Source organism: Macrosteles quadrilineatus, unplaced genomic scaffold, assembly GCF_028750875.1.
Source record: "Macrosteles quadrilineatus isolate MER2022 unplaced genomic scaffold, UCM_ALF_1.0 Scaffold_2__2_contigs__length_208266976, whole genome shotgun sequence".
Taxonomy (NCBI): domain Eukaryota; kingdom Metazoa; phylum Arthropoda; class Insecta; order Hemiptera; family Cicadellidae; genus Macrosteles; species Macrosteles quadrilineatus.
Window position 1 is genome coordinate 47,406,575 of NW_026542595.1, and position 27,042 is coordinate 47,433,616.

At 34.6% G+C, this 27,042-nt stretch overlaps 1 protein-coding gene across 1 annotated transcript; it reads left to right on the forward strand.

Moving 5' to 3' along the window:
- The first annotated feature begins 376 nt into the window (after positions 1-376).
- LOC128986504 (hexokinase-1-like) lies at positions 377-26,471 on the forward strand. The gene is made up of 10 exons (XM_054406907.1): positions 377-489; positions 8,155-8,308; positions 11,838-12,056; positions 12,983-13,165; positions 14,182-14,318; positions 16,133-16,245; positions 21,379-21,534; positions 22,476-22,615; positions 23,949-24,082; positions 24,201-26,471. The coding sequence occupies exons 1-10, from the start codon at positions 397-399 to the stop codon at positions 24,297-24,299; spliced, it is 1,428 nt and encodes a 475-aa protein (XP_054262882.1). The 5' UTR covers positions 377-396; the 3' UTR covers positions 24,300-26,471.
- The last annotated feature ends 571 nt before the right edge of the window (positions 26,472-27,042 follow it).

Sequence of the window (27,042 nt, forward strand, 5' to 3'; positions counted from 1 at the left end):
ATGACTCTTCAACAACAAATCAATACTCACTGTAGGCACTAAACAAATAAAAACTGAAATCATTCCTATGAATCTGAAAATTCTGTTTGTAGGAACTTTGTGTTTTGTTGGATCGATGAAGAAATGAAGACCACTAAATTTTACGAAAAGTTGACTGACGTAGAATTTAATTTGAACCTGTGGTTTGTCATGGTATATTCGTGCATGCTATAGGCTACTGTAACTGTAATTCTTATTCATATTCAACCTATCGTCTCCAGACGTATGGCACCGCTAAGCGTGACCAGAAGAGCTAGTAGCCTGATCACGGCTAATTAAGAAGTTACCTATGTAATATCCTAGACAAGATACGAATACAAATATTCTCTCATTGCAGGATAGGGCGGCCAGGACAAGATGGCGGTCAACAGGGCGACTGTCCTCAAAAACCTGAACGAAGCGATCAAAGTGTCACCTCTCAAGATAACTGACGAGAAAAAGAAAGCACAGGTAAACATTTGTTGATCTTACATCATTTTCCATTTGATAATCGGCATTTCTTTGTAACGCCATACCCAGGGGTTTACATTGTGTTACTTTGGTGTTTGAAGAGAGTTTACACTAATCTTTGTTAAACCCTTGAAAAGACTTTAGAATATGGCAAATATTATCAAAAAGGTCAAATTACCTGATGAAATTCTAGTTTTAACTACAGTACTTGATTATGCATCGTTGGAGATTTTACTTAATTATCACTGTATAGGAACCCTCCTGCATTATAAATTATTTAAGTTTTTTTTTTTTTTTTTTTTTTTTTTTACAGTTTAAGTAGGTAATCAGAGTTCATCAGGAGACACAGGTCGTGGGTTTAGTAGAGCAGGCGTAACCCTTAACCATGTAACCTATCTAACCACACAGACATCGGATATACATATACAGTGTTGACATGTAGCTGTCTTCCTACAAGAATAGACAGAGTTTGCGGTCAGTCTGTCATATAGTTTCATATTTTTGACATTAAATTATAACACCTATTACCGTTACTGTAACTCTATGGCAAGACGTAAGTTCGGACCACTAAACCGTTTTGTTCTAAGAGCCAAAAACACCGTTCGATTAAGTTTTTCCATTGATACGATAACACTCGTAAAAATAGTATTCTTCGATTCCGAACAAATTTATCAAACGTGAAAAACAACTTCTAATTGAATGAGTTAACGAAGTAGTCCGATACATTCTTTTGAAGGGGTTTGTAACCTCAAAAGTTTTTTGTCAATTTTATTGCAAACATTTTTATCTTTGATGAAAAGTATAAAGGTTTTTTTATAAAGTACATACTGCACCCATTGGTTACTGAGACAATGCATGTGCTGAACTCAACATGTTGTACCCTTTGTACTTCATGAAACTGATTCTCCACTTGAAGAGAAAATTTATTGTTGCAGATTGCTTTCTAAATTGACATAAAAGAAAAAGCGTGTTTATTTTTTTGTAAGCTTTTAAATATATTTTCCTACAGTTACTTGGCAAAGCAGGCTTCCTTGCACTGATTTTAGCACGTAATGTAGCTATTTGCTGCATTTACTTACTTTTGCGGCACTCGTTTTGTTTGCCGCATTTCAGTATTTCAACCATACAACACAAAAAAGTGTGCTTTTTATAAGGCACGTAATACGTGTACGCTTGGAAATAAGTTGGCAACACTTAAAGATAATACGACTACAATTAGCTGATGCAGCGTTTCACAGCCTTTTGAATTTTGATACTACGACTTAACCTGTTGTTTCATATTTCATGTCAACATTCTATTTTCGTTCAACACTTGAATTAAACCTAACCTAAAACGTTAAATTATAAATTAGTTGAATTAGGTTTTGAAGACTATTTATTTATATGTTGTATAGTAACTGTAGGAAAAATATAATGTGTAACGTGAGCGCAAAGTGCCTTTGCTGCACTCTAGAAACTTTTCACACAAAACATTTCTCATAGTGCAGAAAAGTGCCACTTCGCGCACTAGTTATACAAATAGCTATTTCAGCATAATTTAAAAACGTGGACGTAGAGTAAAACTGTTTATCCACGAAATCGTTACTGTGCTACTGTATACAGCAGTCGATGGTGTTTTATGACACTATACATAATAGTCGTTACTGATACAACGCAACTAAGCCGCTATATTTGTGCACTTCTCTCGAGTGTTTGTGTAAAGCAACTTCTGTCATCGTTCTTTGTTGTCCGGAACTGTCAAATGTAATTACTGGTAATCCATTACATTACAATAATTACAGTAATCACCGAGGATTTAACATCAATGGAGTGATAAGAGCCGTGCCGTGCGGATCCTATAGTGATAACAGTATCTGTCAAGTGGCGGTTGTTATCACCACAAACAGATAACATACCTGACCGACACCATCGATCCAGTCCCCGGCCTTGCCACTTAATAACTTTAGGAATCTTCCTTTCTTGGAACTTCAGCTCGACTTTGTCATTTCACTGCGTGTATGACAGGGAAACTGGGATTAGGTCTGAGTTCTTAGACTTTCAACAGATATGTGTTGCCAGTTTTTTACATACAAAAAATGTTGGAAAATCTGTATTAGGTCTATTTTAATTAAAATCGTTTCAACCTGAAGAATTGAACCACCATGAACACTTTTTTTGCATTTTACTATTGTTGTTTATCGCCCTCAGCGAACCCTACGGTTAGTTGAAGAAAGTATTTAAAAAATACAAATAGATTTACTAAATTAATAAATAAATTTTCACTATGCTAATGATAATGTCTTTTTAAATTTACCATGATTAACGCACGTAAACTTATGTTACAACCTTCGAAATGATCTGACCGTTCAACTAAGGGCTGCAGTATCCAATTGTGAAACTCTGTCACAAATATTAGTGTTATATGTAGTTTATTGGATTGTACCTACATCGACCAATCACAGTTCATGTCGAGTTTAAGGATACTGTACTTCAAAAGAGAGTCAAAATTTTGAGGTAACTCTTTGACACCACATTTACCCGTTACATAAGTTGTCGCGTCCCCGGTCTGACATATTACAGGATGATCGCGCTGTGTCTGCGACAACAACCGGTTTCTGATGTAAACAAGGCGCCGCGAACTGGCAGCCTGGAATGTTACGCTTACTATTTTTAATATCCCTTTTATCTCCACTTTAACTATATTGGTATAGCTTCTTGCTGAAAATGTTTTGGAAAGAATCTGGACCACTGGACCATGTGCACCTTGCTTGGTTCGCTGCAGTATAAAGTGCCTTGGCGTCTTGGCCACCAGATCATCATTGCCTCTAGTTCTCTACAGTCAAACATCAATCGTCTTCTACCAAGATAAAGCTTCTCAGTTTGGCTTTGAAGTTTCCACTCACAAAATGTGTCATTTGATGTACTTTTTCGCGTTTACAAACTCAAAAATTCTCTTCCATGGCTCTTCACTTGTACCCATTTCGTTGCCTATTATCAAGCGTTTCGAATATCCGTGTTCTTTGCTTTTATTTCTCTACATCTATTCATGCTTCCTTGTAAATTTTTAGCTTTAACCTCTCCAATATCATCAAATACAAAGGGATTACTCCAATCATCACACTCACTGCATCGTGCTGTAGCCCTTTCGACACCACCTGAACAGTATTTTCCTCTTAGGACTTAAACTTGATATTCTCCTCTGTCCTCTCGTTATCTTTCCCCACATTTCGCAACCTCAAGCCACTGATGCACTCTGGAGCCCCCACGTCCGGAGGTTTTTGCACCTTACATTGGTGTTTAACTTTGCAAACATCTTCAACTTTTCGAACGCCTTCATGGGGTTTTCGGTAATCTGATCGTAACGACCAGCACTGCTCAATTTCATCTAACTTGTTATCCCCACTCCTAAATGTTTTGTTCTATTCGATCATTGGATGGTCACTTTTACCCATGTTGTATCTTGCCAATTTCTCCAATTGACCCACTTGGCCATCATTTTCAAAGTTCTAGGTTCTTATTACCTTATCGCATCAGAAGCTCAAAGCTCGAGTTAGCCTTAAGCAGCTGTCTGTCGTCCATTTAGGCTCTTGCAAGAATATTTTTTTGAACGGCAACCGCAGAAATCCTCCAAACAAGACCTTCCACAACAAAAGGGTGTAACACTGATCCTAGTGAACATTATTTCGTGATGATCTTGCTCCACTTCTCCATTGCCAGTTTATAGCGTCACCGTTCTGTTCTGGAAGTAGTCCCTTGCCAGTCGGTAGATGTTCACACATCACAATGCTCGCAGCACTCTGTCATTTTATGGCCACCTTGCAGGGTCAAGTCAAACGCTCCCGAAATATCCACATAAGCCCTAAAACGTACTGAAATTGAAAACCAGAGTATTTCACTCTTGTTTTCATATCAAGCAGCGAATCAACTGCTCCTACTCCTTCTGTAAATTCATGTCTTCTATTTATTCTCTTCGATATTACCTTTGACTATTAAGTATCCAATAGTCAATGATATAAAAGTACCTAGCAATAAAAGAAAAGTGTTACCAATATCGAACTTGACTTTGCATAGGTCCTTGTCATTAAATTGTATTTTATTTTATTTTACCTATTAAAGGTTCGTAAACCTACTCTTATTCAACATCTTACTATTCAGTGCCAATAACGTACCCTTTATTCTCTCGTAAACTCTTTTTTCGTTCATAATAAGGTTTGGTTTAAGGCTGGTTAAGTGATTGGTCCAGTACAGTGAGAGAGAGAGAGAGATAGAGAGAGAGAGAGAGAGAGAGAGAGAGACTTGCAGTCGGCACGAGGCACTCTAGCTAGACTGGATACTGATGAGGAATGTGTTGGAAGAAAGCCAACTGCGGCGTTAGAGGTTCTAAAGCTTGTTTACCTTTCTAAATTCAACTTAAATTTTTACTTTTATTTTGATCCAGATTTGATAGCTTAAAATCTTTTTGAAGCCAAACAAGGTACTTGTGTTTTTTTTTCGTTAATACTGTACATAATTTTACTTTTTATCTACTACTACTTCACTAAGTAGGAAATACTACAGCAATGCGGGTTTCAAGTAATATAAAAATATGTGCTGCATTTTATTAACGTTTCTTCAAAGTATGACATTTTAAATACTGTATTGATTACTGGTACCTATTTAAATAACACTGAATTTGAAATATCAAATTGAGGTTAATTTCACCCTTACCCCCACACGTCCTTGGAGTATATTTTGAACCCATTCCTATTCCATTTCCACGCCGATCACGCAGCAATAAAATAGTTCAACGTCACCGCATGTTCAGTACACCAAGGACGCATGTATCAAACCATTAGAACATCGGGTTGATGAATTATCACGTAACTTGAACAACATACTGGTTTGCATTGAAAAGTGTTGAGGCCCGCCGAGATTCAAATTACATTTGAACTTCTGAACAAGTATCCGAGCCTTCTGTTCATGACACGGGAGTTTAAAGGTTATTTCACAGTCAGCCAGGAGCCTGTGGTCCCTCACGTGAGCCAGTGTCGCCCTCGCCTTGGCAGTGACAGAGAGTTGTAGCTCGCGACGACGCGACGCGCGATCGCTAATCAGGCTGTTGACGCCAGCGCAGACCTTGAGCAGAATTTATCCTTCACAACAATATTTGACCTTCTTCACTCGACTTTAAACTCCCAACTTGCTTTGAATTAATGTTTACATTGTTGAATTTCATTGGTGCAAACGCCGGTCATGATACGACTTCCTCACACAATACTTCAGATGATGTTTTGTAGTGTCTTTGGTTGTAGGATACTGTTTTGAACATTTATATTTTAGAAGCTATGACTTTTACACCATCTCGGATCATATAATTGCAAAAATGTCTAAGCATGTGATGTGATACAGTAACCAAAACAAAATTAACGTTATGAAATACGCATAAACTGGATACGCATGACTATCCGATACAGCATTTTTACCGTGCCCCTTGTTTTATAACTGTATTTTTAGCTTTGTTCTTCACTAAAGTGGAGTTAACTTGGATTAGATTGACGTTTTTACATTTTTATTTTACATTCCCTGTAGGCCTATGGGAAAAGGAAATTCTCTAAAAACAATTGAAAATGCCGAGGCACTTTTCTTGTAAATGGCTCACAAATAATCAAAATCCCATATCCACCTTTAAAACCGTACAATTTACATAAACATGTTACAATTTAAGGTCAATTCATAAACACGAAATTGGCACTTGTATAATGAAAGCAAATGGGAACTCTTTGTCGTGGCCATGAATTGGTGAGAATTAACAGACTGGTTGATATAAGCATTTGGCTTTGAATAATCACTAGGCTAAGTTGTGTCAGTAGCTTCTCCACAACTACAAACGACATGTAGACGAATCTCTCAACATCTAACAATCCAACTATTGCTGTTGTTATAAAAGTTTTAACATCCGATATTAGTAATTTCAGTTGGAAATTACACTGTTTTAAATGTTACTTAGTCATATATACAATTTATTGAATACATTATTATCAGTTTTGATAATTTGTTGACTGTTACCCTGCAGCTTTTGATGATTACGTTAGTTAGTTTCTGCAATCTTTAGATAGGTAACTTAAAACGTTTGAGAGCTGAAAAACCATTTCGGTCCGTGGTACGAACGCTATCTTTCAGCACACGATATCCTATTACCACTATTCACCACAATAATAATGCACACTAACAGTCAACAGAACTACAACTTTAAAGATAGGTATGTGAAGAAATAACTTGAGGAATGAGCAAAAATAACAATAATTGATAGTTGCTAGGCAGCGGTGAAAATAAATCAATTATATTGCAATGCTATATGGATACTGATTGTGTCTTTAATATGCATTCATGTTTTAAGAAAGTAAGCGGGCAGCTGATTTTGCGTCCCTAGGGATGTAAAAACCTGCTCGGTCCCCAAATGACGATGACAGCTGGCATGGCGAGCAAAACGTAACTTTCAGCCACCAATTAACATATATGTAAAACATCTAAAACATCATAGTGTGGTGAAAAACAATTAGTTAATTTACATAGGCCTACTTTGTTACATTTTAAAGTCCCAGTTTATGCTTTCATATGTTTTAAATAAAACTATTAAGGATATTAGTAGAGAACATGATGACAGGTTATTGAGACATGATCAATGATCAGTGTTTTATTTGATTGGTAACCAGCCTAAGATATGGAATTGACTGCGCCAACCCCACTGATGTGGACAAACTGACCAGGTCAAGTGAAGGTCATGGATCAAACAATCCATTGCCAGGAATACACCATCAGAAAATAGCAATGCAATTGCAATTCAATCATCTATCTTTCTACAACTCGAATTTCTAAGCATAAAAGTGTTTGCTCTGGCAATGAAATCTTTTCAATACAGTAAAATCATACATTTATTCTCTTTAGTTGTTTTATATATTGAGTATATGTTGACATCATGCTTGATTTATTTTGTATATTTTATGTTGTACTGCATACATTTGTATTTTTTTTAATAATTAGAAGGGGTGTTTAACTACTTAAGCTTGTAAAAGATTGAGAGTTTTGATTGTGCAACACTAAAATCCACCCAGCAGTTCATTGACATTTTAATAGCTCATTAAGATTGTATACACTGACAGTAGGGTACAAATATTTCGCTACTAGAATATTTAATTACTGCAAGGTATTTGTATATTCCACTTGCTGCCATACTTTCTTCATTTAAATATTTACATTCTTGGAACTTCAAAATATTCAGGGAAAAGACCATACATTTTTAATGGTTGAACTGCATTGGAGTTTTAGTTATAGTCAACGGTCCTTTCTATACTTTTAAATTGTTATGAGTAACTTTGTGGTATCTTTTTGTCTCAGTGCTTAAGTTCAAATGTTAAATATGATTAATTATACTGAGACAAATCAACAAATCATTTTTTATTTTAAGAGTGTACCAATATTTCTGTTATACCCCAACGTTTTAATTTATTAAGTTCTTAAAACTGTTGAAAACTATAAGTTTTACTTCATTTGTTTCACAAGTTGCAAAAGTTTCTTCTACCATGAGAGAGGAACAAAACAATAAAAAAATGCAACCAAACATTGAAGTCTTTATTAATATTTCTAACTTTAACACCAAAATCCCTTGGTTAGTATCTGACCCTACTTTGACATTGCCTTTTGTCACAGATTGATGAGAAGCTGAAAGGGATCCACATAGACGGGCCTACAGTGCTGAGGATTGGGGAGGTGTTCCTGAAGGAGCTGGAGTTGGGCATCCGGGACAAGCCTTCCTCTCTCCTCATGGAGAACACCTACATCCCGGAGTTACCCGACGGCACAGGTACAGTCGGGCTTAGCTAAATGTGGAAACAAACTTCAGCATACATATCTTTTTGTAGGCTTTTGAATGTTGTACATGATGATAACTTTTTGTTTTGTTTGAAAAAGTACAGTATTTGAAAAAGTTTTGCATTCCTTCGAGTTTGGAAATAAGCTATGTTGGAGGCATAAGTAGCCGTAGCATGATTTTTTTAGGCATTTATATTTGACTAGCAGAATACCCGTCCTTCGTACAGGGCTGGCGTATAAGTATAAAATGCTTTTTGCAGTTATACTCATGCTTTGTGTTTGCAATATCTCTTCCATTGCAAACCCAAAGCACGGTTTGAGAAAATTTGGTTCCTTTAATTTACAGAAGCTATAGTATAACACATATACCATAGCCATAATGTTCTACCACTACACCTAAACAATAAAAAAGTAAATTATCGAATATTTGCACATTTTTTAAACATCTTACTAATATTATAAATGTGAAAGTTTGTGTGTTTGTTTGTTTGAAGTTCAATCACGCATTAACTACTGAATGGATTAGGCTGAAATTTGGCATGATGATAGCTTACATGCAAAGAGTCACAAATATCAACAAATAAATTTTTTTAACAAAAATTCCAGAATCATTTAAGTTGTTAGATTTAAAATCATTTAAAAATAAGATCCATGATTGGCTTATTAGTCACAAATTTTTTTCTGTAAAGGAATTTTTAGAATGTGATATAAGTAGGCCTAAAGTGTAAACTAAGTGTTGGGTCCTTTATTTACTATGAGTATTCGAATGTCTTGTTGTTGTTGTTGTAAACGTTTTATTGTCTTGTTTATTTATTTTGTTGTTACTATTTTTAATCTATATTTATTTTATTTTATTTTATTGTTATTATTATTATCTTGGTACTGTCTTTCAATGAATAACTGATGAAGCCTATTGTAATCATGTATTACTTAATGGTGAATAAACTTCTTGATTCTTGATTCTTGATACATTCTCGATTAACATAGGCATATTCTTATCTCAAAAAACCTTTCAGGCTCCGCCCCAGTGGCTCTGTAGTTCCCCATGTTAACCTTACAAGTATTAATATTTAAAGGGAATAAAAATATTTAGTCAGCTGTTTCAAATAAAAAGGTTTGTTCTGTGTATGATATGCAAAAGCTTTAAAGATTAAAAAATTTTGCAACAGGGTGCAGCACTATATTTTTGCATTTATGAAAACAGCTAATATAATTTGAACTATATAAGCAGAAACAAAAAAAACCTGTGATACGCGATGAGAACTGTAATAGAAGGATTGATTACAGTTATGTTTATGTTTTTAATTTCATGAATAATTTGTGATATTTTGCGAATTTTTAATAATTTATTTTTAGTGGTAGAACATTATGGCTATATGGTAGATGTGTAATACTATAGTATACCTTAAATTTAAAGAAGCAAATGTTATCAAACTGTGTCCTTCCCCCATTGCAAACAGAAAGCTTGAGCATAACTGCAATACACATTTTATACTTATATGCCAACCCCGTACGAAGGACGGGTACTCTGCTAGTTATTTATAAATTTAAAACATAGACTTAACTGTAAACAATCATACTTTAACAGTTCTCATTGTGCATCACAGCTTTTTTGTTGCGGCTTGGTTCAAATTAACTTTTAATGCTATTGGATATCATAGAACAACTTATGTAATTGAAACAGCTGACAAAATTCTTTAATCCCTTTTGAATATGAATACTCATAAGATTAACATGGGAAACTCCAGAGCCACTGGGGCGGAGCCTCAAAGGATTTTTGTGATAAGAATGTGTCTATATGTTAATCGGGAATGTGAGCTATCATCATACCAAATGTCAGCCCAATCTGACCAGTAGCTAAAGCGTGATTGAACTTTAAACAAACAAATAAACACACAAACAAACGAACACACAAACTTCCACACTTATAATCTGATGTTAGACAATTATTTACCTACCTACCTCAAACGATTTACCCACTCTATTTCAAAAATGTGCTTAAGGCTTCACCCTAAGAGATTTCATAAGTTCAGTGTAATCCTTATGAGTAGTTTTAGCACTTTTTTTTTAGCACAAACAAATAAATATTACAAATAAGTTAGCCGTAAACAACTATCTTGATAATCAATTTAAAATTAAAGCCATTGACTGGCTATAATTTTATTACGTCTATGACAACTACTTTTGGTTTAATGCAATTGCATTCTGTATATTGTTAAAATAACATGCCAGAAAGCCTTCTGCACGATATTTAACTATATTATTTTGTGGATATTATTCACACTCTATCAAATCACTGTGTTCAAAACACTATGCCTAGGTACCAGCGTTGGGTTGGGATTGTTCAGGTACCGTATTGAAAGATTAAAATGTTGATGTTATTACAATAGTTATTAATTATCGACTAATACTTTCATTTAACATATTCTTTGTGCTTTCCTGAGGATTCATGACAGATGGTGAGTGCTTTAGTGTTGCATTATAAGACATACAGTGTTCCTTGCACATTGTACCATAGATAAAAGGAGTATAGACACTACTTCTAAATCTACTTCTGTGTCTACTTCTGTGTCTACTTCTTTTAATCTATGATTGTACACATTGGCAGTGTTAAACATACCAGAACATACCAGTTATATGACATAGGAACTCTATCCCTACACTTACCTAGTTGATTTGTTAATTTATTTAGTGTAGCTCTGATAATATAAAATGTAAACAAAAACAGTTAAACAGGTTTCACTATTAAATTTTAAAGTGGGATACGGTATTGCAATGATATTACTGATCAAGTTTACAACCAAAGGTATCACTGTTGTTTGAGCAGGTTTGCCCCTTTTAGCGAGTTTCCCAAATAGTGTATAATAATCTATTACCATAAAGTCTTATGGTAAGACCTGTGACCAATATACTTTTCCATCCGTTCAAATTCGTTACAGGCTATATATTTGTTTCTACATTTGGTAAAGATACAACTTTTATCCATCTGATCATTAGAGTGCACCTACAGCAAGTTAAAAAGCAACAATATTTGCAGGATGTAGTAGCATATAAACAGTCAATGGTAGTAGTCTTAAGATTCTATAAAGAAAACTGCAGCCCAAAAAATTAGTTAATGATTATTTTGCATCTAAACTAGTTTTAAATATCAATAGACCTAATATAAGAATTTGTTTTCTGACCTGATATCAGTAGCTCTATATCACTGTTAATTATAAAAAAGTTAAAATCACTACACTTTTCAGTAATTCATCACTTTGGTAATTCTCCGTCTAGTTATTCAAATGGTGATGTTACCTGTCAACAGCTCAGATTCCAAACCTAGGTTTTTTAAGTTTTTACTATTATGATAGCAAAAACTTGCCAGAAAATGAGAAGGAATCCACACTTGCACAACAAACACAAAACTAAGTTATGATGTACACAAATTAGAATATTTTTACTTTTATTTTGTATGTTGGTGACAAGGTGGTCCTTTCCCATTCAGACAAACCCAGTATTTATTGTAATTATGTTTTCAGAGGAAGGTCAGTTCCTAGCCCTAGACCTGGGAGGTACCAACTTCAGGGTGCTTCACCTGGTACTTCACAAGGGCCGTATAGTCAAGGAGCAGTCCAAGCACTATCACATTGATGATGAACTCAGGCTAGGCTGTGGACTCAAGCTGTTTGACTTCATTGCTGAATGCATCTCCTCGTTTGTTCACGAACACAACCTTGCTGATCAAACACTGCCCTTAGGTAAGACCTTGGTAAACCACTATAATTAAACATAACTCAGTTTCATTTTTATGTTATAGCCTCTGGATCACTGATTTTTACAACAAAAGGTTTAAATTACCTGTATCCGTCAAGTGATCCTCGATTGTAGTTGTTTGACTACAGCTGTTTCGCGTTTATAAACACATCCTCGGGTCAATGTTTCATTGATTTATCCCATCCATGAAATGGTCGTCATGAGGTTGAAAGTTCACAAATAACACACGTACACGAAACATTAAATTGGCCAAAACACAAATACATAAAAACAACATCGGACACATGCGGCACCGGTAGAAGGTAGGTCATGACTGCCAATGGCCAATTATTATTTTGTGTAAAATAGAATAATTATTAGTTGGGTCAATAATTATTAGTTTTGAGGAATAGAGCGGCACGGTACTCTATTCCTAAAATATTTGTGGATCGACCTTGTCAATTTGTGACTAAAATTATTCTGCATTTCAGGGTTCTTTCAGATAAAAAAAAATACCTTGTTTGTTTGATTTACTAATTTTTCTAATTTAATTTCTCAAAATAAATACTGTATACTAAAAGTAATTGATTGAGATCAAGGACCTGGTTCAGTTTGCTTCCTTCTCATAACAGTCTCATAGCGGTTGATCATGTTGATCCTTTACCACTGTGAATTCCTAGCTGATTAACCCATCACAACTCAATCTTATGAATAGTAATGAAACGTTAAAGGTGAATTGTGTTCATTGTATGTCACTAAAAATTGTATTGGGCTCAGCTTCACATTGAATTCCAGCCCATACTAAAACAGAAAATATTAATTGAGAAATGTGGGTGTTCTATAGTCCTAAGCATCAAATCAGTAACTATACATTTTTATCCCAGTGTCTTTAATTGTACATCGCCTAACATACTTTTTTTTTTATATCTAGGTTTCACATTTTCGTTCCCTATGCACCAGAGGAGTCTCTCATCAGGGATACTGGTCACTTGGACCAAGAGCTTCACAACCTCTGGTGTGGAGGGGGAGGACACAGTGAGACTGCTTAGAGAAGCTATGCAGAGGAGAGGAGACAACCATGTAGAGGTGGTGGCTATACTGAACGACACTACTGGTGAGTCACTACTGACTAGGAGTCTTTAAACATGTTTCTTTAGCTAATGTCTACTTGGAAACCACAAATTCAGAACACACAGGTTTTATCTTCACACAACACATGAGAACAACACACCTTCATTGCAAATAATAGACTTGTCGGCGTTAAACACTCAAATCCAAAACATGTAGTGATAATGGCATAATATGGCATTGGTAATGGTGTAATAATAGTATAATTAGGCGTGATAATGTTTGTGCAGTTGAGTTGATGAATAAAATGAATTTACCTAACCCGCCATGTTAAACTTCCCTATCCCAAGCGTGATGTATACAACTTCCTTACTTCTCGAGTGATGTAAAGTATCAAAAACTCACTCGGTGATGTAATGAAACCCATTTAAATAACATTGAGTGATTAACTTAAAAAATATACCTCTATGGAGCCAACGACGTTCAACGCCAGAAATCAGCTGTGCTCTTGAATTTTATTGTTATGTTTTGAAGAATTTTCCTAACCTAGCTTTTGTTTGTAAATGAACGTTACTGTTAGAAGATGAGTGAAATGGATAATGATTAATATTGTTCGTAACCTCCTGTATATTGTCGGGTCAGGTAAAATCTTGTACGTTACACGTTACGCAAGAGCGTGTTTATACATCACTTAGGTAAATTATGCAACTCGCTTCCGCTCGTTGCACAACCTTCACCTGCGTGATGTAAAAACGCTCTTACTACACTTGTAAAGTAAATAGCTATAATAAATGCTCAAATTTCTATTAAATTGTGGTTTACTTATATTTTTGTCATGACTTCTTCCTAGTTATTCATCACATAGTTTTAGTAACCAAACAAGTAATTTCAATAGCTTGCTTCTTCTGCAAGATATCACATTATTGTTTCAGGTAGATAAGCCATGATGGGTGATGTGAAAACTGAATCTAAAATTGTTTTAAACCATACTTAACTTGGTCATCCTCTATCATTTAATCTGAAGATGAATAGTAATGATAAAGATTGTGTGTTGATTGACAGGCACACTGCTGCAAGGAGCTTTGCTGGATCACCGCACCACCATCGGTCTCATCATCGGCACTGGCAGCAACGCGTGTTACTTGGAGAGAGCGGACAGAGTGCAGCATTGGGAGACTGAGCGCCATGGCGAGAGAGAGGTACTCACTAGAATGTCTGTATAATACTTGTGTGAACATTACTTAATGGTTATACGGAATACATATTTTCAAAGGATTTCTTTAAACACAGTTTAAAGGAGGCCTTCGTTGTGTGTAGGTACTGTATATGCTGTAAATGCATTCATAACCTTGACTGTCAACCCTTGGCTGTATAATTGTGGCCCTCTTCTAATGCCTAACATGGGAAATGAAAATTATTATTTCATCTAAGATTGATTAAATAATTTTAATAATAGATAATGTTTTACCAACTACTAAAGGCACACTACCGGTATCGATCTTTTACCCGATCAAGACCGAACCGAGCAGGGAGAAGGGAGGTAAATATCAGCAAAATTTTACTCCTAAAATTTCTCCGATCAAGACCAAGACCAGACAAATTCTAACGAGCGCGGTAAAAGGGAGTTTAGAGAGAGATAGAGAGCGTGTGTGAGTGAGAGCGCGAGAGGCAGTGCAGTGGAGTGGTACTTGTCGCTAAAATAAAATATTCTAAAAAGAGGGCTCAGTTATATGTATTGATTTTTATTCAATAAAATAATATATAACAGAACGATCATTTTAATTGACTGATAATATTAATTTTGAAAGAATTTAAGTATTATTACATAACTAGTTCACCTGTTGCTCAAATTTGAGCCATTGTTAAGTATTGCAGGCGTTATTTCAAAACGAATAAAATTTGTGATGACTTAAAAGAGTCAACTCAAAGATAATGTGATCAATCACTCCACTCCAGTTATCGAAACTGGAAACGAACTCACTCTGAAAACGAACGCTCTTGTGTGTATCATGTGTTAACTACGAACAGCTGTAATTAATACTAATTATTTGTCTGTTTAAGTAAACAAAAACTTTTCATCATAAGAAATACATTGGGACTTTGATGGCTTGTGGGGCAAAGCCCGAGAGCTTTTATTACAGGAATTGGCAAAAAATCTATTCTACACAAAAAATACTTAATTTTGACACATCGTTTGTAATAATCCGTCCATTGTTAACGGAGGAGTAGTGTTTCGTAGAAAACGCCTTCACGTATTATTTATAAGGATTCAAGTTTAACATTATTGATATCTGATGAAGCAATATAAAAATATATCAAAATATACCCTAACTCAATTATTTATTATTCTATGTGTAACTAAAGACTGTTTCATGTTTATAAAATGTGTTGTTATGTTGGCATAGCAACTTGCCTATACTTGTTATGTTGGAGAAAAAAAATGTGCTTATGAGTTGTACAAGTTTGTATGTGTTTTAATGTTATAAAATAAAGTATTGTTTGTTTGAAGAGTAAGTCTTATAATTTAATAAGGTCCACAGATTTAACCTCAACAATATCATTGATTTAATGGTTTCAAGTTGTAAAATACATTTTCAAACTTGAGGGAAAAAATTACAACATGACCCATAGTATATAATGACAAAATGTTATCCACAATTTATCTATTTTACCAATTAAAAAGGGTAATTGCCATATGCCGATGTCTGGATTGTCATACGGACCCCAGACACACTATCGAACCTGCTCCCTTCCACCTCCCCTCTCCCTGCTCGGTTCGGTGTCTTGATCGGAGAAAAGATTGATGGTGTGTCACTGTCATAAGTGGCATGAACATGAGCTAACCTTATGACAAGGCCAGTAGAGCAACGATACTTTATTGGCACCACACAACTGTTTATTTATGGTTTTCATTCCGTATACTATTTTAATTGACTTTAACTGCAATGAATTTGATTATAAGGAAACTGGACGTTTGTTTTTAAGTATTTAAATCAACAAAATATAATTTCAGATCATAATTGACACAGAGTGGGGAGCGTTTGGAGACAATGGAACAATAGACTTCATCAAGACTGACTACGACAGACAAGTTGACAACAACTCATTAATTAAAAACTCATTTACGTATGTATACGGTTTGAATTTTTGTAGTAGTTCTTCATAAGTTTAAACTAGCTTACAAGGAAATATAAATGATTTATTTATTTAAAATTGTTGAAAGATTGCTAGATTCAAAAAAGCAAAATAACATACTGATATATCTTCATAAAATATACAAAATACACGTAAATTAATTGGTAAAACTTTATTCTAGAACTAATTCAATTCAAAGATAAATGTAAACAATAACAAATAAAAACAACAATAATCATCTGATTATTTAAGCATATGACAATCCTCCCCCCTATTAAGCTGCTCTTAGTTGGTCGCAGTGTCTCTTAAATAACCGCCCGTCTTCTGATTTAACGAGGTACATCACATGCCCAAGCGGCCTTTCGATTGTTCCTGTTGACCACTTTTCTCCTGAGACGTTTGAGTAATTTCTCATCAATACACCTTGTCCCTTTGAGAAACTTCTTCTAGTTATAACTTGACTTTTATTTTGCGGGGTAGGTTTAGTCTCGACCATTAAGTCCATTTCGGTTCTTATGTTTCTTCCAAACATAAGCAAGTATGGAGATTGTCCTGTCGCCGAATGGTGTGTCTTCCTCAGCTGTTTCAGTATCATGTTTATCTTATCCTCATTGTGTCCTCCCCCACAAGCATGTAAGAGGTTCTTCACCGTTTGAACTACCCTTTCTGCTTGACCATTAGATTTCGGACAAAAAGGAGCAATGGTTTTATGTGTTATTTGATACTTCTTGAGGTAATTTTCAAACACAGTTGATGTAAACTGAGTCCCTTTGTCTGAAACGAGGACATGAGGAAAACCAAATGTTGCAAATAGTTTGTCTAGTTGTTTTAAGCACCAGTCAGTTGTTGCCGATTTAGTCGGGATCACCTCTACCCATTTACTGTAAGCATCGACAACAATGAAGTAACTCCAGCCTTTTAGTGGTCCTGCAAAGTCTACGTGAATACGTTCCCATGGCCCACTTGGAGGTTCCCATGGATGGATCGTTTCCTTAGGTGGACTTTTGAGTTTCTGTTGGCATGAATAACAATGTTTGACTAAATTTTCTATCTCCTGATCAATATTTTGCCAATAGCAGTAACTTCTAGCCAGAAGTTTCATCTTCGTCATGCCCATATGACCGGCATGCAACTCGTTTAGAACTTCTTTTCTTAATGTTAAAGGTACACAGATTCTATTCCCTCTGAACACACAGCCATCCATTAAGCAAAACTCGTTGTCACTTAATCCAAGTTCTTTTAAACTCTTCCCTGTGTTTAAATAGTGTAATATCACTTTGAGATTTTCATCTTTCCTTGTTTCCTCTTCAATCTTTTTTCTTGTCACTGGCATTGCTTCCACTTGGTTTATCAGGTACTGCTCGTGATCATCAATTACATTTTCTGGAACCTCAGTGACCGGAAATCGAGATAAGAAATCTGCATTAGCGTGTTCTGTTGTATTGCGGTATTCAATTGTGTAATCGAATCCTGATAAAAAGTGAGCATAATTAAACATTCTCGAAGCTGTCATTAAAGGTAAGGTTTTTGCAGGATCGAAAATGGAAACGAGGGGTTTGTGATCTGTTATTAGAACAAAATGTCTTCCATAACAATAGGCGAAAAATTTCTTCAAACCCCAGTAAATTCCTACAGCTTCTTTGTCGATTTGGCTGTACTTTCTTTCTGCTTTTGTGAGAGTCCTTGAGGCGAATGCTATTGGTTTCTCTGATCCATCTTGATATCTGTGAGATAAACAAGCACCTAAGCCAGTTGGACTCGCATCTGTAGCAAGTACCAATGCTTCACTCGGATCATAATGAGCTAATATTCGTTCACTGGTTATTTCAGCTTTGATCTTCACAAAGGCATCTTCGCACTCTTTATTCCATGTAAACTTCTTTCCATGTCTTAGTAGATTGTTTAATGGTTCCAGATAGGTTGACATGTAAGGCACAAATCGTGTGTAGTAATTTGTGAGTCCTAGGAAAATTCTTAGTTGAGTAACATCTTCGGGTCTCTTTGCTTTACTTATTGCTTCAACATTTTCAGGTGATTTATGAAGGCCATTCTCGTCTATAACATGACCTAAATACTTTACACTTTTCTTGAAGAATTTGCATTTGTCCCGATTCATTCGTAAGTTGTATTGTCTAATTCTTTGAAAAACTTCTTTTAGTCGACTCATAGTTTCTTGAAATGTGGTCCCTTGAATAAGTATGTCGTCAAAGAAACATGCAGTGCCTTCTAGTCCATGGAGAACCTTGTCCATAAATCGTTGCCATATACTTGGCGCTACTTTTATGCCGAACATTAGGCGGTTTACTTTGTACAAACCTAAATGAGTACTTATGGTTTGTATTTCTCTTGATTCTTCATCCATTTTGGAAGGTGCAAATAGGCATTACTTATGTCCAAGGTGCAGAAAAATTTCCCTTTGTTCATGTGTGTAAAGATGTCTTCAATGCGAGGGATAGGGTACTTCTCATCTAATATTAGTTTGTTTGCTGTTACCTTGTAGTCAGCGCAGAGCCTTACACTTCCATTAGGCTTTTTTACGGGAACAATCGGTGTTCCCCATTGTGAGTTTTCAACTTTAGAGATTATACCACTGTTCTCTAGTCGATGTAGCTCATCTTCAACAGCTTTCCTTAGAGCATAAGGTACTTGTCGTGGTTTGACGAAAATTGGTTTTGCCCCTTCCTTAAGCTATATATGTCCTTGTTCTGAATTTATTTCACCGATTTCTGCCTTGAAAATATCTTGAAAGTTTGTTAGGAGTTTATCAAGTTCCTCTGATGTGTTAGTATCTGTAAGTTTTATGTCAGCCCAATCCATCTTGACTTCTCGGAGCCACTCACGTCCAAAAATTGGGTCTACGTTTTGTTTTAAAACATAGAGCTTCCCATGAAAACTGAAATTTCTGTACTTGCATTCAACAAAACAGACTCCCACAGGCCTTATAATTTCTCCAGTGTATGTTCTCATTTCCACTTCCGTCTTGAATAGACGTTTATTAAGTTCAAGTTTAAGAAAATCACTGTATGATAATGAGCTCAAAGCCGCTCCAGTATCAAGTTCCATATTCAATGACTTGCCTTCAATAGAAACATTAATTATAAACTTGTCATTCACGTTTGGTGTACCCATCATGTAAACCTCATGAACGTTGTCATTATCATCTTCAACATCAATTTTATTTGATTTCAACTTGTAAGCGTTCTCACTTGCATTGCTAACCCTGTTGCGTGTAAGACAAACATTCGCAATGTGTCCAATCTTGTTACACTTCATACAAAATTCATTTTTAAATTTGCAAGTATCAGCTTTATGTTGAGTACTGCCGCATCTGTAACATTTACCTCTTAAATCTTGACAGGTAATATGCGGTTTGGTTTCATTTCTACTCTTACTTGTTAACCCAGATTGTTTACTCACATAGTTAACATCCTTAGTTTGTTCTGTAACATAATGAGAGTACTTAGGTTTTATTGCATAACTTTCCAGTTTGGACTGTTCAATAGAAATGGCCATTTCTACCACTTCCTTAAATGATTGTGTATTTCCTTTTTCTTGAAGAAGCCTAACTCTCACTTCATTATCTCTTAATCCTCGAATGAATTGCATCTTCAAGAACATATCACAAACTGAACGTTCACAGTTGTAACACTTAAAATCGCAGTCAATTGCCAAACGTTTTAGTTCTCGAGCGTACGTAGAAATTCCCTCTTCAGTATCTTGAACTTTACTGATGAACCTATTTTGGTTAGCAAGTACACTTGGAGTAGGTTCCAAACAGTTTTGCAGTATATCTGAAAGCTCTTCAAACGATCTGTCACCTGGTGCCTCGGGAGCAATCACGTCACATAATGCCTGATGCATTTCGGGTGTAAGAGTACTAAGAAACAGTTGTGTTTTGGTTTTTGACTCTGTGATTTGTTTTAGGTCCAAGAAATTTCTAAACCGCATTAGGAAATTCTGAAAGGTTTCATTTTCCGTGTAAGGTGTGAAACTCACATTCGGTATGTTCAACTTATGCGGATTATTTCCTTCACTAGAGACATTCCTCTCTACTCCTGTTTGTTTAATAGTGACAAAGAATGGTTGTAATAAAGCTCTTGGCTCGAGGTATGTTTCCTCTACATCTGTACGGTAATCTTCTTCTCTTTCAATTTCATCTTCATCATCTGTAGTTGTTATAATCTCTTCATGTAACAAAGTGAATCTTTTCCACGTTTCATCCAGTAGAGTTTGTCTGCCCAAAGCATCGTATATAGATGAACCTTTGGTTTTCAGCACATGTAAAGTCCTTGTAATTTGAGACTTTATGATTCCTCTTTGTTGTTTTAATTTTCTAGTTTCACTTTTATCACTCGTCGCCATTGATGTATCTTCATAAAATATACAAAATACACGTAAATTAATTGGTAAAACTTTATTCTAGAACTAATTCAATTCAAAGATAAATGTAAACAATAACAAATAAAAACAACAATAATCATCTGATTATTTAAGCATATGACACATACCTTCCTTCATAAGTGGCAGCCTGGCAGCCCTCTTTCGTTGTATGTGGATGCCCATTCTTGTTCTTGCGTTCTTATAACAATAATCCTGAAACTTATTACTTTCAACTAAACAAGCTTCTAGAATTACACTGCACCGTTTTCAGCAACAACGCAAATGCACCTGACCTGTCAGTGGCTGTCACTCATATATTGCAACTTTTGTGTGTTGGTTTGGTTATGTGGGTTTTGGAGTGAAGTGACTATGGTTATGGGAAGGCAGGCAGGGGTGTAACCCCAGCTACAAAAAAAAAAACAAACAAAAAAATGCATAAATAATTATAAATGATAAAAAGCATTATTAAATCATATACAGTATTTAAATCAACCTGATTCAAAATTCAAATATATCTCATTACATCGGCTTGGCCTCAGTCTGTGAGGTCCAATTGACTAAAAGCAATTTTACAGTATTTCATTTTTTAAGTACCTTCAAACAATGTCTAAATAACGAAGATAACACAGAGGAAAACAATCTTTAGAATGTTGTAATCCAATTTAGTCATTAAAACCCTTCCTAGTTGTAAATAATTTTGAAGATTTTCTAATATACCAGATACTATAACTTATTTTATTTCAGGTTTGAAAAATACATTTCCGGAAAATACATGGGTGAAATTGTCAGAGTTATATTATTGGACTTTGCTAAATCTAATTTAATTTTCAATGGAGAACTTAGCAAAAAACTTCAAGATCCTAACTCATTCACCACAGCAAATGTTTCCAGCATTGAAGAGTGAGTATAAGATTTATTCTGAATCAAAATAACTGTTCATTTAGGTGTAGTGTATTAAGTCTGTGTATTCATCATTCAACCTATAACTTAAAATCTTTGTTGGGATCCAAAGTGTTCATTTTGTTACTAGAACTAAGGACTGTGAGATAGAATTGAGCAACCAAGTGTATTTCATTTTGTGGTTTTAGTAAACACGTGGTTTGGAGAACCAGATACACCTCATAGCCTGTGGTGCTCTAGCTACCTAAAAGCCTGTGTACTCTAAGATAATTTACAAGCTGCAAATGTTAGCTATTAGCGCAAGTTAAGCACACTAGTGCAAATACGTCTACTTTCTATTATACAGGGACTAGTTATTAGCATTCATTGTCAGCACTAATAAGTTGTGGAAATAAGATGAACAGTAAACACCTTTTTGTTCTTTAAGTTTCTTCTTCTTAAATAACTGTATTCTGAGACAAATTTGTGAACGATTTAAGAATTGATTTACAAAGTTATGAAAATAAACTTAAAAAACTAATTTACGGGACCCAAAGTGGATTGGGAGAAAATAACTTGAAGTTGCCTCAAATACTTTGGTAGTGTAAGACTCTATACGCACTACCCTATTTAAAGGTATAATTGTTTAAAAGGGCTCTTTAGTACATTTTCTTTTAAAAGTTAAGCAAATAGCGCATTAATATCTTGTACACAGCAAGTAAGGAGCTAATTCACTGGGCTGTAGTGGACACAAGACTATCCATACCACTTATCTCAAACATGTTTACAACAACAAGCGAAAAAGTGAAATACTAGCAAAGCTAACAATTATCATCACCACTAGTGGGGCAAAATTTTTAAGCTGTGAATCAGTCAGTCAGTTATTGGCTATGTATACACAACCCTTTAAGATACAAATAACCAAGATCTTTATATTCATAGATATTCTTGTATTGTTTTAGAGACTGCATAAACAATGTGACGTTAAAAACTGAAGAAATCCTTAAAAGTTACGGCCAGAAGTACACACAAGAGGATATTGTAGTATTAAAGTACATCTGCGAGATTGTCTCCCTGAGGGCTGCCCTACTTGTCTCTATATGTAAGTACCTACAGAAGTACACACAAGAGGATATTGTAGTATTAAAGTACATCTGCGAGATTGTCTCCCTGAGGGCTGCCCTACTTGTCTCTATATGTAAGTACCTACAGAAGTACACACAAGAGGATATTGTAGTATTAAAGTACATCTGCGAGATTGTCTCCCTGAGGGCTGCCCTACTCGTCTCTATATGTAAGTACCTACAGAAGTACACACAAGAGGATATTGTAGTATTAAAGTACATCTGCGAGATTGTCTCCCTGAGGGCTGCCCTACTTGTCTCTATATGTAAGTACCTACAGAAGTAAGCCGAAGCTACTATGGATTTATTTTTGTTACATTTGTAAAATAAATGGTATAATAAAATGGCACATACTGCCTTCTAAAAAAAATACCCCCCATGTAAACCATTTTATAATTACTCATTTTCTTTTATACAATGTGAAATAAAAAAAAAAACTTATTGTACGATAATTGCTGCAGACAAGATATAAAAATGGCTTTTGTAGCTAAATTTTATGAGTTTTGTAATTTGTACTTTTAGGATATGACTCTTTTAAAAAGTAACTTTTTGCCCGTGTAGTGAACTATATTTCTATGTTTTATTTTTTGTCATAAAGGAAATACAGACAGATTAAACTATATAATTATGTACGAAGATTAGTAAACACTAATTCACCTGTTGCTCGAATTCGAGCAATTAAAAAGTATTACAGGTGTTTTTTTTTTAAAGAATAACAGTGATGATTTCCGATGACTTAACCCATTGGGGAAGGAATTAATGCGCTGCCTGCAGCAACCTCTGTCAGCAATTAATTTTACCGAATTTGTAGACTTTTACTCTAATTGCTAACCTTAGGTAATAAATTAACAATTCTTTCACCATTTTGTTTACAGTAAAACTAGCTACAGAAAAGTGGTAATTGGATAGTCAAAGTGTAAAACTTAAAAAAGCAAAAACTATAAAGATTATAAAAATAAAAATGTTTAAAACTATTTTTTGAAAGTAAACTTGATTTACAAATTCCAAGATTAATGTAGACACCAAATAACAACACTATTATAAAGTTCAATTGATTCCCTACGTAGAAAAATCAAAAGTTGTGTACTTTTATAAGTAATAACGCAGAAAAAGATTTGTTTGTTTACCTTACCGCAGCTGAGTTTTGGTGATATCCGGTTTCCATGGCAACACAAAATTGTTTGTTATTCGCTAAAATAAATGAGTAAATACGCAAATCAAGAAGCAAGATATTTTTAAACACTATAAAATTAAGAAGAAACAAAAAGGAAAAGGGGGGAAAATAATAATAATTAAATAATGTGTTTGCAGGCTGTGCAGAGCTACTGAAGCACATGAACAGGCCAGACTCTACTGTGGCGGTGGACGGAAGCCTCTACAAACATCACCCTCGGATGAAACAGTGGATGAACACATTCATCCCCATCCTGGCCCCCCTTCAGAAGGTACAGCACTTGATGTAGTTTTAGGACCAAAATCAACGCATTATTAATAATTCACTGTCTTACATCTATTCAGTGATGTCACAGATTGACAAATGTTATTTGTTTGACATCGTTTCAGTGTCGTCTTCTCCTGGCCCTAGACGGCAGTGGCAAAGGCGCTGGATTGGCAGCAGCCATCGCCATGAAGCTCAAGTCAAGAAGTAACGGGGTTTCATGAAACATGATCTGACACATCAGGACTGTTAATACATTTCATCCTACAGCAACAAAACCTTCAGGAATGCTAAGTTAGAAACAATATTTTAGGTTCATTAATTTAAACTAGTCCGATAAAAAATTTGTAGTTAAGGTATAACTTAATTTTTAACAGAGTAAATATTGTATATGTATTTTAACCCTTTAAGCCCCTAAGACAGATGCATTGGACATTAAGATTAACATAATAAAAGATGAACTAACAGCTATTTGTGTCAACATAACTCACCAGAAATGTCTGAAAGCTGTGCACAACAGTAGGGCATTGTCTCCCCGGCCAAAAGGTAGCACTGAAGTTCATCGGTGCAAATTCTGTCTTCGGTCAGGTTTAGTATGAGAAGTTCACATGTCTGTGCCACAGCTGGGTATCTGGTATACACCTAAATAAAACAATTGATAGCTGAATGTAAGGAGATGGGATGGGTATATTATCTGTGGATTCTTTGTAATTACTGTCCCGATCAGACGTTTTACTTTGTACCAAATACTTGTTTTTTTAGAATTTGTGTTTTTGTGTTCATAAGATGAGGAAAAACAAGATAAAATTTGGCTTATAGAAAACAATGAATAAGCCCTGGGTTTCAAAAGGTGAAATATCACTTAAAAATTCAATCCAAATCTCATGTGTGGTTATTAGAGAATTTCCCATATAGGGAATAAGCTATGGCCGTAGGTTATGGCGGGTGCTCATGGTAAGACCTGGACCCGGAACCGATTTACTTAAAAACACCATCTGTTCAAATTCATATATAAAATAAAAATATATGTATCCTTTAGCACCAAGCATGATAACATGAACAAAAATCTTCCGATTTTGATGGAGATACAACTGTATAAACAGACGTTTGTTCGAACGAGTTTTCAGAGATCATGGGAATGGTTTTATTGGGTAAAAATTTGGTTTTCTTATTTTTGACCCTCAAAACTTTAAATTTCTCAATTTCTCTCAAAACCATTTTGTAAAGCTTAAAAAAAAATTTAGTACCATGAAGTGTTTTTGGACAGATATTGGTTACGGAGAAAATTCAAAAAACTTGGCAATTTTATGTATTATTTTATACTAAGCTATTATTATTTTACTACAAATAACATACCACCCTCCCTGTAGCAGCAAACCTAAGTACTCGTTAAAACTAATGTCGTTTAATTAGATTTAACTTAAAATCAAATCAGGCAAATGAACATTTGCTTAGTGTGGAGGTTTGTTGCAGTGGGTGTGCGTCCCCATCTCAATGATTGATAATTGACAATTGATTTTTGATTTATTATAATAAACATGATTAATTTACATCTTTGTAAATATTTCAAGCATTCTTTATTTTTGAAACACAGATAATGATAGTTATCAAAATCATAAACACAGATCAATGTTAAAGGATTACAAATAGTTTATATAAACTTCTAAACAAAAACTCTTGATTTTTTTAAATATACATTTTTTTTGTGGGAAAGTTAACCGAAGATGATATTAGTAGTCATTAGATTATCTTGTAAATATTATATCTGTTAAACCATGTACAGTTTTATGTTGGGAAGTATATATATTTAGGTATATATTTGTTATATTTGCTAGGCAAAATGTTGTTGACTTTTGTAAGAATATTTCAGAGAAAATCTTAAGGATATGACATAATGGTAGTTTATTTTAATAAAGGACTAAATAGTCAGTAAATGAAAGTTAGAGCTGTATTTTAGGATAATGTGCCATTAGTAATCTGTGATCATCAGAAACCTTTTTTTTTTGTACGGTAACTATTATGAGTTAAATTAGTCTGAAAACAGCTAGCAACGTTTTCTATATTTGTTTTATTTTTGTATTATAGAAATGTTCAAGTCTTTTAAAAATGTGATTTTTAAAGAATAACTTGAGAGTTTCATCAACTTTGTTAATAAGGTAAGAAGACAAACTTTTTACATGCACTATATTATAGTTTTTGAATCCGAATGAAGAACTTGATATTGTTAAGGTTTGCTAATGTCATTCCAATTTTTGTTTTATTATTTGTTACTTGGTTTCACCTGTTATTGTATATTTTATTGTGTATAATATTTTGTTTGATATTTAAATTTTTTAAATATAAAAGAATAGTTATTATTGTAGATGATTGATTGAAATAAATATATGTGACATGAATTATACTTTGGTATTTTTTAACTCCCAATATCCGAGTTTAATGAATATAAAGTAAGTATGATGTACTGAAATCAATGGTAATATGGGAATTAAAATTTGTTAATGTTTCTTAATTTTAAACCTGTTTATTTGGAAGGTCTGCTATTTTCATAGTCAGAGCTGGATGTGTAACATGTGTACTTATAGGTAGTCCACGCCCGTCCACGCTACTCAGTCTCAGTTTTGACAATTTTGAAATTTTACATGCATTTTATTCAATTATGATGTTTGTATATGTAACTTAAATAAAAATTGTTATGTTACCTAAAAATAAAATCTTAAAACTGTTTGTTTCATTTATAGTACCACTTATTAAAATAACATGAGTGAAAAACATATTTTCTATTAGGTATGTTGATTTTTGCTGGTGGTGGTGTATAAATAGTCCTGGCTTTACATTGTTTTCTTTTGTGTGACATTTTTCTAGAAGGGATCGGATCTACCACATACATATAGCAAGAACTACCTGCTTGGAGTTTTGTGAGCCTGAAATTTTGTTGTTGTTGATTTCACTCTGGAATCAATCTTTAAT

Bases quoted from the DNA above. Each gene is read 5' to 3' on its own strand.
- LOC128986504 (XM_054406907.1), top strand. From the start codon at position 397: ATGGCGGTCAACAGGGCGACTGTCCTCAAAAACCTGAACGAAGCGATC. The intron at 22,616-23,948 runs GTAAGTACCTAC...ATGTGTTTGCAG, and splicing joins TGCCCTACTTGTCTCTATAT to GCTGTGCAGAGCTACTGAAG. The intron at 24,083-24,200 runs GTACAGCACTTG...ACATCGTTTCAG, and splicing joins TCCTGGCCCCCCTTCAGAAG to TGTCGTCTTCTCCTGGCCCT.